This window comes from Acartia tonsa, chromosome 7, assembly GCF_053477335.1.
Source record: "Acartia tonsa isolate MP-2025a chromosome 7, ASM5347733v1, whole genome shotgun sequence".
NCBI classification, from domain to species: domain Eukaryota; kingdom Metazoa; phylum Arthropoda; class Copepoda; order Calanoida; family Acartiidae; genus Acartia; species Acartia tonsa.
Genome location: NC_137266.1, coordinates 12,094,011 through 12,107,106, shown reverse-complemented (window position 1 = coordinate 12,107,106; position 13,096 = coordinate 12,094,011). Strand labels below are relative to the sequence as shown.

The following is a 13,096-nucleotide window of genomic DNA, read 5'->3' as shown; positions in this document are numbered from 1 at the left end:
AGTTTAACTTTATGTAAATGTATATAAGATTTCTGAAGAAAATTTTTTTTTACTACCTCAATATCTGGTTATTTGGCCGGTTATCCGGCCGGATATCCGGTAATTTGGCCGGATAACCGGATATCCGGCATTTGAAATCAGCCGGATATCCGGTATCCGGCCAAAAAAGTATCCGGCCCAACCCTAATATACACATTACAGAATGTAAGTAAATTAAATACAGAGAACAATTTTTAAAATTCAAGTAATTTTACAAGTAAAATATCAAACAACAAAAAATTTTTGTCTAAAAATAATCCTACAAACTTTTTATGAATCTGTCTATGTCATAAGCTTCGAAACCGATTGATATCCACTGGAATAGAACCGGTTCTCAGCCATACTGAAAAATGATGCATCGCATCGTATTGCAGATAATTTTCTAACTTATAAAATTAACACCAGTTTTGTTATAACAGGCCTCATGCCCCTCGGGGCTAACAAAACTGGTTTTAATCTTATAACTTATCATTTAATATCCGTAGAAAGCTGTCTTTAATACGATGCGATAAATAACTATTCTTAATATGCTTGTAAAATTACTTGAATTTCTAAGAGGGCCTAGCGGCCGCAAGTAAACCTCAATTCTTCTACTGTTTGGCTGCTTATAGAAAGGGTGAAAAGTAATTTTTAAAAAGTTTTATGCAGTTGTTCATTTTGAAGAAACAAAACGATTTAAATGCGGCTTTTTTGAGGCTACAGAGTCCTAAAATTTTCTAAATTCTGGATTAAATTGGAGGGTTATGGAATTCAGATTGGAATCTGTTTGGAATGATTTTGGTGGCTGTTAGGTATTTTTCGGCCTCTCTGAAATATATAAAAAAGTTTATAACAAGTTTATTTTAATGAAGAAAACTTGTTTTATTATGTATATTGCATAAACCTCATAAATTAATTAGAATTAATATTTCTTTCATGTTTAAGAGTTGATGTGTGTGACTTTTTACCCTGACACCCCCATTGACTTTATTAGGAGGGTGTAAACCCTTGTCAAGGGGGGTGTAAAGTGGTGTATTGGAGTGGACAAATAGGGGCATAAATTAACGCCACTCTTTGATTTTGCCCCTAATTTTTACCCCTATGTTTTTATGCTCAAAAACAGATTAACAACAGATTAAGATTTATGGAATTAAAATAGAATAAAAAACATGATCCGTTGATAAACAAGGAAGCTTAATAATGGTTAGTCGGGCGGACAAACTTACTCTTAGTTAAAGAATAGCTACGCTCATGATTGGAAAAATTAGAGATTTAAATACACTAACCTTTCAGCCTCATTATCGTCTGTATACATCTTCTTACCGATAACAAATCCCATTTCTTTGACCTTTTAAAGAAATAATTTTTTATTGTTTATTATCATTATAAAACAGGAATTAATCCTGTAACATTTTATTTTCCTATCCATGGACAACTATCTATTATACGATACAAGTTTTTTTTCAGCATGGCCCAGCAAAAGTGCACAAAAAATTTGGAAGCATTATAATATTCTATTAGCTATACTATTTGAATCAACGGGTCAAATGAAGTTTTCGGTAAAATGTTTCTGCTAACGAATATCACCAAAACTAATGAATTTTAAAGGCTGCTAGTTGCAAAACAGCTGAAGGTACAAATCATGCCAGCACACCGTTTTAAGCGGCATAAGAAAACCTACAGTTAATCTTGAATATCAGCTCAGCCGTTTAGCCGTTTTTCGGCTATTTTTTGGACAAATCTATCATTAATTACGTTGAAATTAACTTTTTGAAACATATTTTTGCTTTAACTCATGTGAAATGATACCAAAAAAACATTTTTAAATTTTTAGTACCAGCGGCTACCAACTGGAACCGGTTGAAAACGTCTATGAGCGGCCAAGATTATGATGTGTAGATAGGGCTTGTGACAGATTTGCCCTGAAAATAGCCCAAAAAAATTGCTTAACAGCTGAGCCGTTAGCCGTCACTTTTCCAACTTTTTGTTCGATTTTGGGAAAATAGACCTACCAAGGATTACTCATGCCAAGTTTCATAACGAATTCGGATTCTAAGTGCCATTTGCGCATTAATTACGAGATGGTTGCATTAAAAAAAACTTAGATATATTTTTGTGTCTGATTGGCTATCTAGCGCAATTAATCTATTACTATTACAGATACTTTACCTTCGCCTGTTCTTTCCGCATCTCAATATCTGCCCATCTGACCTAATAGCATATACATACAAGTTAATTCACAATTAACAACAAAATTTTCAAGGATCTAAAGGGATAAGACAAAGGACAATAAATTAATGTACATTGTACATCCTCAAAGATGTTAAACAAAATTATTCCTATAAAAAGTGGAAAAGTTTAACCTCTGCAAAATTGAACCAGCCAATCAAGATTTAATATCCAATCCCTAAGTTTTAAGCCAACGAATCAAAGAACATGTTTATAAAACTTTGGGTATTAGTGTTTTCTCCAATCCAATGTCACAAAACAACTTCTAAAACGCCTTTCTCCTTAGAGTGGTGTCGCACGTCCTTAATCTTATTCTTACCAAGACAGTATGTTTGCAGCTACCCTCCCCTAAAATAGTTATGATCCTTCCTTGGACCTATAAGAAGCTTCACTGTAAAGCAGAACTATAGCAGTTCAGTGGTTAGAGAGATACTAAGCTACAAACAGAAAGACACACTAACACCCTGTTACAAGTAATAATTTTCCAGTATCGCTTCGAAACCAATTAATATCCGGTGGATTAGAACCGGTTCTCTGTTATACTGAAAAATTATGTATAACATTGTAATATATACAGTATTTTTTAGCCCACGCCTTCGGCATCTTGGGGCTAAAACAAATGATTTTAATCTTATAATTGTACATTTCTATATCCGCGGAAAGCTGTTTATAATACGATCATGCGATAAATAACTATTGCGTTATTTATTCGTGCTACTAAAAATGTTTTTCTTGTTAAGTCAATATTTAACCTATGTCAACAAAATAAAGATAATAATTGATTAGTTCTGTAGAACTTGAGTTTAAAAACCTTGTTTTTTTTTAATTATTGCTTAAACAAATAAGTGATAAGACACATAATCAAGAATGACAACGTCTATAGTTTGCGAGACTTGTAGTACAAAAATAATTGCTAAAGAATAAGAACAGCTGAAGGACTGATGAAAATTGTTAAGAGTATATGCTCATATGTCACGGGAATTATTCAGGGATCTAAATTAATATACACCCTCAATGAAGATACACAAAATTACCGCTCCAATTATATTACAATTAGTGGGTGAAACGTTTAAACACTCAACTTAATAAATCAATCAATCAAAATTCATTGAAGTACCAAAAGTTGTTGAGCCAACCAAGAAAGAAACGTTATTATAAAACTTTGGGGACTAGTGTAATAGACAGCCCATTGTCTACTCTCTCTCTCTGAAAAGATCTTCATTAGTCATGAAAATCATCACAAGAAATTTTAACCATCTATCTTTAATACAAACCCCAAAATAATAACGTTACAGACACACGGACATTTATAATTATTGTGTAGCTTTGCTGTAATTTAAAACATTGTTTGAACATCCTTTGATCTCATGTCTATATTTTAGTACGAAATTGCATATAATATACAAATGTACTTTAGTTTTTTAAGTTAAACAAACATTTAAATAAAATCTTACTTTAAATGGAATTAGAAAATAGATGATAAAATAATGAACGTTGCTTATAATGATAAACAAAATTATACCTTCTATTTATCAATATTATTGGTAAAAAGTTTCGAACGAAACAATCAAAATTCAATAAAGGTACCCAAATAAGAAAATGTTGACATTAAACTTTGGGTACCAGTGTACTTTACAGTTCAATGTCCTCTCCCTCCCTGATTCTTTCTATCATAATAAACCCAGATGGTCCGCTAGTTGTTAAGTTAAAATCCATTTTTTTTGTTAGTAATGAATAATTTTGGCGTTTAGAAAAATTTGAGGGATTGATTTTTTTCCTAAACGAAAAATGCGAATAGGTAGGATTTTCAAAGAAAAATTAATCTTACTCTTTTCTTTCCGTCCTGCTGTTTCTTGGAGTATGATTCTCCAATCTCCAACCAATCCTCGATGGACTTGTGCTGTAGCTTGTTGCTGGAGGCCGTACTGTGCATCCCCTCCTTCCGTTTCATGGTGGTTCCGTCCAGCCGAGCTAAAATACATTGGCAATGTGAGTTAAGGTCGTAGGTTTTGGTGGATTTTTTCTTTTCAGTAACAGTTACAGGACTTGGTCTCCGTTGTGAAATAGAGTTTTAATTGTGATTTTGATTTTTTTTCATAAAGATTATATGAAGGGGTACAGCTTCGAAACCTATTAATATTTGCTAGATTCGAACCAGTTCCCAGCCATATTGAAAAATTGTGTATGGCATCAAATTACAGACAATTTCCAAGAATATTGAAATAAAAATCATAAAATTATTAGCCCGGGCACTTGGCCCCTCTGGGCTCATTAAGCTAGTTTTTATCTATTTTTTAAATTTTAATATCCACAGAAAGCTGTCTGTAATACAATGCGATAAATAAATTTTTTCGTATTCATCGAATCCGGTGGATAGGAACCGGTTCTCATCCATACGAAAAAACTATGTCTAGCATCGTATTATATCCAGCTTTCTACGAATATAAAAATGTACAATAATATTAAAAGGAGTTTTTTTAGCCCCGAGGTGCCGATGTAAACCCTATATCCGCGGAAAGCCGTTTATAATACGATGCGAGAAATAACTATTCATATATTTTAATGTTTGTGTTTAAAAATCACAATTGAAACTCTAATTCTTACTATAATCCTAAAAGAAACTATTATTTCATGCTTAACCCAATCAGACCTAAATTATACCTAAAAACATTACATATGATTTAAATGTTTATTATTACAATAGATTAATAAGGGTTTCTACAATTTTTGTTTCTTATAGGTAATTACATAATATTTTCAGTGAATAATATATTTTTATTACAATTCAGTTTCGTGGTCAAGTTTTAAAAAATGAAAATCAAACGAATTATTAAGATACTTAGGGCTGGATAAAATTGTCTTTACTTTTAAGAATACTGGCGGCTACGCCCCTAGAGGCCTCTAGGAGAACTTGAGAAGAGGAGAGTTGAATTCCAACGACCAATTTTGAAAGAAAAGTTGAAAAAAAATTGTGCGATTACTATGTTGCGTTCAAGTCCTTGCGAATATTTATTTTCTTTCGATTTTTTTGTGATTTCTCTTGGGAGGGTGGTGATACCCTCCCCCAAAATAGTTATAAACTTTCCCGGAACCTATGAGAAGAAACCCTGTTAAGGAGAACCCGATAGGTTCAGCGGTTAGCGAGATCCTTCGGTACAGACACACAGACATACATACAAAAAGACAAACACACATCCTGTTACTTTATTATAAGAATTAACATTTTAAGAATAGGAAAAAGAGTATTTCGTTTTTAATGATTTTATTATCAATATTTATAGTCTTTTCGCATTATTATATCTTTGAAATATCCTTTCTTTCATCAACATTTATTACATTTTTAGACATGATTTGATTTTTCATTGTTTTCGATTCCGTATTATATGAGTATTTAAAATCTGAAATTATAATGATTAAAACATTGGATATATAAAAATAAGAATAAAACTTACCCATTTTCTCTTCTCTATCGAGAATTTCCCATTTACTGGCTTTTAGAAAGTTTGAATCCTCTAGCTCCTGGGGTCAATGGAATGGATGGATTAAAAAAATCAGCGAACATTATTTTCTATTGCAATAATTGGGTATTCATTTACCATGATAAAATGCTAGATGTAATTTTTATGGCTATTTTTAAGTTTAAAATTGCACAAGTTCTATTTTTACTCACCACTTTGTTTTTTGTTACATTTGTATGTAAGAAATTAATTTAAAAAGTTTAAACATAAATCAAGCATTGAAAATTTACGAAAATAAAAATGTATTTTTCCTAATTTCTTATTATTTCCATATTTCAATTTTAATGTGTTAATATAAAGAAAGGCATAATTTTTACAATTAGTAAGAATTATTTCATTTAAATCTAAATAATATTAAAGTCTGCAAAATCTACAAAATAACTACAATAAGATCCTTTTTTTTATATATATCATACTTACTGTAAACCTTTAGGTAGCATAAGTATGAAAATTGTTGTAAGACCTTCTGCATATTTGAAGTTTGAAGAACCCTGAAAAATAAAAAGGGGGGGGGGTAGTGTCTCCCACTATTACCTCGTCCTCATTCTGGCCGCCAGAGGCCGCTTTAGAGGATTCTCCGTCGTCGCTGCCCGTCAGGGAGATTACTTCTGGACTGTCGCGGCTGGCATTCTGTGTTGGCGGTGGATTTTTCTTGGCCGCGGCAGCAGTTGGTGTTGAATCCTATAGCAGTACTTGAATTGTTAAGTTGAATGATGATTTTTTTTTAATTTCCGAAAGTGTAACTATAAGTAGCGTAGCTATTATACAAGTTAACAATTTACTGACCGTTCAACCATCTAGTTTTTTATTTCTTATTAAAAAATTCTGAAAGCTTCAAATAAAAAAAATAAACCTAATTTAAAAAATTAATTGAGAAATCTTAATCTATTACCTAGTCATCATCTAAAGCACACAAATTTAATTTCTTTCTGTCTATTATGTATTTCATTTATATGTAAAAATGAAGAACTATTTTGATTTACTGAAAACTGCGCCTCTAAAAACTCCGTCTTCAAAGGGGTAAAAAGGGGCAGAAAAGGAGCCTAAAACCAGCCTAAAAACTTGCCTAAAAACAGCACAGGACCTATGTGAAGCTAACTTAATATACCTAGAGAAGCCAATCGGTTGAGTAGTTAATGATATCTTAAGCTTAAGATAAAAAAAACCTTACTACTTTTTATATATTTGATTAACCATCATAACTATATAGGAATCTTCTCAAAAAAGTGTACTAATATAAATTTCTAAAAACCTGTTTATCATTGATAAGTAGTAAATTCATGTGGTCGGGAACAGTATGCCAGTCTTTCTTTAATTTCTCCACCTTAAATTAAACTTGCTTTTGTACAATTCAATTAAACAAAGCTACTCTTTAATTTAGGTTTTATGTTCGTACGTCAGTCCACACCACATTTAATTTTAATAATAGTGGTGTTTAGTTGAAATAAATATGCATCATAGCAAGCTTGCATATAGAAAAGATTTTCATACGGTTTAATAAATGGGGGGGCGAAAGTGACACTTTTTGAAACCAAAACTAACAGTCAACAAAGGAACTCAACTAAAAAAAGGGTTACAGGTCTGAGATTTTGCATGGCAGTTGCTTTATAGGGGTACAATATGGAACTGTGAAGAAACGGCGGCGCAACCGCCGAAAACCGCCGTAATTTTTGTTGCCTTTTCTCGGCGGTTTTTGGCGGTTGCGCCGCCGTTTCTTCACAGTTCCATATTGTACCCCTATAAAGCAACTGCCATGCAAAATGTCAGACCTGTAACTCTTTTTTTTAGTTGAGTTCCTTTGACTTTTAGTTTTGGTTTCAAAAAGTGTCACTTTCGCCCCCCCCCCCCCCCCCCTTTATAAAAGAATCTTCACATTTACTCAGTTTTTTATACAGTTTTTATCGTCTTCATTTAACTGTATCAGTTGACTGCTATTTTTATGAGATAATTGACAGTTTTAATATCATAATTTTTAATTAGCAAAAAAGCTACAAGCTAATATATGTTAAAATAAGAAATTTTCTAGGATGGCTTCGAATACTGAAAAATCATGTATAACATCGTATTACTGACAATTTTCGATGAATTGTGAAACAAAAATCATCAAATTAATACCAGTTTTGTTAGTCCTGGCATTTGACCCTTAGGAACTAAAAAACTGGAATTATTCTTATAATACCAGTTTTGTTAGACCTGGCATTTGACCCTTAGGAACTAAAAAACTGGAATTATTCTTATTTTCCAATCTAATATCTGCGGAAAGCTGTCTATAATACGATGTGATAAATACCTACACCTGGGGTCTATGAAAATTAAAAAATGACCCACCTCTTTTCTAGTTTTATCATGAACATTTCTCTTGACACAAGTATCTATATCACAATCAACTTCGCATATATAAACCTGAATTATAATTATGCAATTAAATATAAACAAAATCTTCTATAATACAGGGATCTTTAGTGATATGACAATGAATGTTAAATTGATGTACAATGTACATCCCCAATGATGATAAACAAATTCATTACTTTCCTTTTGAAGATTTATGTTATTGATTGAAAAGTTAATGCAATGCTTTATTGAACCATACACACAAAGCTTTTTAAAATGGTTCTTTATTAGGATAACGATTGTAAGAACGTGTTTTTAAAACTTTGGGAATCAATTATATATCAGTTTAAACAGTAAAAATAGATTAGATACCTCAAATCCATTTGTCTTGGCATGGCTCCACATTTGTTTAAAATGATCAAGTCTATTGTTCACTGCATCAACTAAAATTACAATTAGGAAATTTTTATAAATTACGAAACCTTTCACATTGTATTTATATTTCTTTTTTTTCTGACAGAAAAAGTTATTTATATACTTGATCAAGTAAGTCTTGCAAGAAAAAAATCAGCTACATATCTTGAATAGCAACCGATAAAATCACATTACGGACTAACGAGAAAGAGACAAAAATAAAATAAAACAAGTCAAATGGACTAAAGCATTGACGAATGATGAACCCTCCAGGCGCTGAAAATCTTAGAGCACCACCAAGTAAGGATAAAATGCCATAAGCTTACCAATCAAAAATGAGAAAAGACCTCCATCAATATTTTTCTTGAAACTTTTGAACAAACAGTCACGGTAGGAATCTTCCAAATCTTCATCGTATTCATACTAGAACAAGATCAGTTAATATTTTTATTCTATCCCAACCATAACATTTAAAAATTAGTAACAACTGCTGCTTCATAATGAAATATACTCCAAAGAAAATAATCTTCATTATCAATCGCATCTCTTCATGAAGTGAATCAAGCAAATTTAGCTTGATCAGTTAATATTCAAACTTGGGTTGGAAATCCAAATCCGTCCAATTTTTTGAAAATTTTTGAATCCAGAATCTGCATCCGAAATCCGTTATTTTAATCCCTGTTTTGTTAACCCCTGAAGGCCTAGGCTAAAAAAAACTAGAATCAATGTTATTACTTTTTTCATAGCAATACTGGAAATAATCTTACCTGTCCATCAGATTCAAAATAATCATCTAGTGCCATAACTCTGGGTGGGTCAGCTCCTTCCGCGGTTTCTTTTTCTTTTATCATCCTTTTATAAATGTTTTTACTTTTTAGGGAAGCTTAAATAAATGTTTTGGGTTATTTTGGGCTATTTTCAATGCCCAGAAACTAGGGGCGAAGGAGAAAAAACTAGTCCTTTAGATAATAAAGTTAAGAAAAGGATACAGGAAGAGGAAAATAGATATATGAGTATAGATGTATCATCCAGACAACTACATGCCCCAATAGACTAAGGCCCTTTACGTATGCTTGTAAGTTGATTTTTGTTCTTTTGTAAGGACTTAGATGTGTTTATTAATGATAATAATATATTTCAGATTTCACAGACCCAATAAAAATCGGTCAGGGTCCAGGCCCTAAGGGGAGTTACATATATTTCATGCCCCCTCAATTCTTTGACTCTAATAACAGAAATATGTAAGCAGGTAGAAGCACTTTTTTGCTTTTCAAATTTCTTTGCAAAAAATCACAACTTTAACAAACTATAAAATACAATATCTAAAATAAAATAATAGACTTACTTTGCAATATAAGTCTTGCCGGATCCGGGCAGTCCCCGGAGGATAACCACAATCCTCGGCGGCCGCGTGTATCTTCCAGGCGGCAGGATTAGGTCATTTAGGGCTATCCGTTTGCCTGCCGGAGGCGGTGGAGGTGCGGCCGGGGAGAACCGACCACCCCCACCAAATCGAGAACCGCCTCCAAATGAGGTCTGCTGATTTCGCCCGCCAAAACCGGGCTGATAATCATATTCTTCAATGTAGTGTTCAAAACCAGATAATTGTTCTTCATAATTATCCGAAAATCTGCTGGAATCTTTATTTCGTGTTCCCAGATTTTCTCTGTTACCGCCCCCTCGAGAGGTGTAAGAAGAATCTATATCTGATGACCTACTGCTGCTATTTGCCCTTTTCATATCATCCAATTTGTGGCCATAATCAAATGACTTGGGCTTAAATTCAGCCATTTCCATATCTTCACGTTGGAGTTTGGGTGGGGGCGCAATGTCTTCATTTTTCCATGTATTGTTGCCCCACCCACCACCCCATTGGTTGTTGCCCCCCTGCCCACCACCCCACTGGTTGTTACTGTCGGCACCCCATCTGCCATTGTAATTATCGCCTTCGTCTTCCCATTGGTTTCCTAGAAAACAAAAATCATTAGCGCAATATTATTGGTTGAATAAAAAAAGTTAAAAAACAGTCGACTTTAATAAAGTCATGGTAAACAAAATTACCCCTACTGTAGAACAGCATGGACAGTGGACACTACTAGTTTATAACAATTTAACAAGATAAGGGGGGTTTATAATGCAACTATCTCGTAATCAATGTATAAATGGCACTTAAAATTCGAATTTTGATCTGAAATTTTGCATGAGTAATCCTTGGTAGGTCTATTTTCTCTAAATCGAAAAAAAAGTTGAAAAAGTAACGGCTAACGACTCAGCCGTTTAGCCGTTTTTTTGGCTATTTTTAGGCAAATCTGTCATAAATAACGTAGAAATCAACTTTTTGAAACATATTTTTGCTTTAAATCATGTGAAATGATACAAAAAACAACAACATTTTTTAGATTTCTAGTACCAGCAACTACCGGCTAGAACCGTTTGAAAACGTTTTGGATCGGAAAAGAGCATTATGTGGAGAGAGGTTTCGTGATGGATTTCGCTTGAAAATACCCAACAAATGGCTAAACGGATGAGCCGCAAGCCGCTACTTTTAGGAAAAATAGACCTACCCAGGATTACTCATGCAAAATTTCAGATCAAAATTCGAATTCTAAAAGCCATTTATACATTGATTACGAGATGGTTGCATTAAAAAAAACCCCCCCTTACCTAAATTCCCCAAAGTTTTAGGGCCTCTGAATGAGACAACGTTTTTTATAAAATCTATGAGTACCATTATGTTTTACAATCCAATAGACCCTTCCTCCCAGAGTAATATAAAAACATCTCAGTTCGATTCATAGAACAACTGCAATCTAGCAAATAGCTATTTTGTAAAATTTTCACCAAATGCACACTGCATGCACAGGGCATGTAATTTTAGAGTAGTTTTTTTTACATTATTTACCAGTTGAATTATTTCTGCTGTAGTCGAATTTATTCTCTGGGTGCCAGGTAGGATTATTAGCCCCGCGTGGCTCATTACCCCAGCGGGAGTTATTAGCACCACCTCGTCCAGAAAATCCGCCATCTGATCCCCTACCTTCGCTTCGTCTACTACCTACAAAAGAAAAGAAGTTAAAAATTGTATGACACAATCTTTTGTTCAGAAAATTAGCATTCATATTAATATGAAATTATTAAGATCCACTAATAAGACTAACGTAAGGTATACAGACAGTACAAGCCCTCTATAATTATAATATGCATTGCATAATTACATTCTTTTAACCCTATAATCAGTGTTTCGGATCCGCATTGATTTTTTGCGGATCCGGATCCTCCAAATTTGGTCAGTGCGGATCCGGATCCGAAACCCTGCCTATAATATAAGATAAGTTTTTTTGTTTGAAGTTAGATATCTCGGAAATTGTTGGTCAGTGTGGGATGTACCTTCAGGGAATCTTTAAACTTACCTCCCAAATGTTCACCCAAAGTTGAGTTATTTTGTTTTTGAGAGTAGTCTGTCACAGCTTTTGGCCTCCATTCGGGAAGAGATGGTCGTTCCTACAATATTGATGATAGGCTAATTCTGGGTCACATTTGTACAGTGCATTTTTGTACATTATGTAGGTTTTTTTTTATAGAGTATTATATTTATTATTATGTTGTTTATTTACTAAAGTGTACAAACTTAAAGATTTTTAATCCAAATTTTAATTCAATTAGGTAATTTATTTTCTCGTATTCATTCGAATCCTGTGGATAGGAACCGGTTCTCATCCATACAAAAAAACTATGTCTAGCATCGTATTATATCCAGCTTTTTACGAATATAGAAATGTACAATCATAAGATTAAAACTAGTTTTTTTAGCCGGTGACTTCGTCACCTCGGGGCTAAAAAAACTAGTTTTAATCTCATAATTGTACATTCTATATCCGCGGAAAGCAGTTTATAATACGATGCGAGAAATAACTATTATTGGTTATTTGCCTTTGTACAATTTAAAACTTGCATACATTCTCGGTCTACTGGATATGTGTAATGTATTCACAAAATTAACGACATTAAATTTTCTCAAGGTAAATGATTATTACAGATTGTATCAAAAACTGACAGCTGAAATAATTTCTGTATATTGTGATATTTAGTATCTTTTCCTTAATTCACTTTGTCCGTCAATACTGCACAGTGAGATAGAGATAATCTGTTTTACACGCTACTTATTGATGATATCATTCTTGTTAATATAAAACGTTTATTGGACAGATCAGCTGATTGTAAAACGTGGTATGGTAGGTACGTGATTGCCGCGTAAAATTATGAAAAGTAAAATGTCGTCTTTTGAGTTGAAATAATATTTTAAATAAATAATTCAATCAAATAGGTATAATTTTGTTACAATACCTGCATTTGAGATTTTCTTTCAAACATATCCATTTCATGGTCTCCTTGTTCTTCCATACGTGGGCGTTTGGCCTGCATGTTTGTGCTTACACTATTATGACAATATTCCATTTTTACATTTGTAAGAATTCAGAATACCAGGAAGGGCTGTGACATTGGGCTATTTATTACACTAGTCCCCCAGTGTTTAATAATTCGTATTCATTGGCATGAATTTTAATTTGTTTATTCATTAAGTT

At 33.0% G+C, this 13,096-nt stretch overlaps 1 protein-coding gene across 2 annotated transcripts; it reads right to left on the bottom strand.

The window, feature by feature from the left end:
- Window positions 1-279: 279 nt before the first annotated feature.
- LOC145324844 (uncharacterized) lies at window positions 280-13,008 on the bottom strand. Of its 2 annotated transcripts, XM_080167534.1 has the most exons (15): window positions 12,858-13,008; window positions 11,924-12,014; window positions 11,416-11,568; window positions 9,859-10,480; window positions 9,281-9,365; window positions 8,840-8,936; window positions 8,472-8,542; window positions 8,094-8,168; window positions 7,018-7,089; window positions 6,300-6,446; window positions 5,700-5,766; window positions 4,076-4,218; window positions 2,188-2,229; window positions 1,305-1,366; window positions 280-846 (listed from the first exon to the last, which is right to left on the bottom strand). In XM_080167534.1, the coding sequence occupies exons 1-15, from the start codon at window positions 12,966-12,968 to the stop codon at window positions 768-770; spliced, it is 1,917 nt and encodes a 638-aa protein (XP_080023660.1). In that variant the 5' UTR covers window positions 12,969-13,008; the 3' UTR covers window positions 280-767. The 2 variants fall into 2 exon arrangements, 1 of the variants encoding a protein (XP_080023660.1); XR_013881338.1 differs by lacking the exons at window positions 280-846; window positions 1,305-1,366; window positions 5,700-5,766 and having other exon boundaries at window positions 2,200-2,229.
- Between the last annotated feature and the right edge of the window lie 88 nt (window positions 13,009-13,096).

Coding starts and splice junctions, on each gene's coding strand:
- LOC145324844 (XM_080167534.1), bottom strand. CDS start 12,968: ATGGAATATTGTCATAATAGTGTAAGCACAAACATGCAGGCCAAACGC. Junction 9,366..9,858: donor GGCAAGACTTATATTGCAAA/GTAAGTCTATTA, acceptor CATTTATAAAAG/GATGATAAAAGAAAAAGAAA. Junction 4,219..5,699: donor CGATAGAGAAGAGAAAATGG/GTAAGTTTTATT, acceptor AATGTATTTTAG/CTCGGCTGGACGGAACCACC.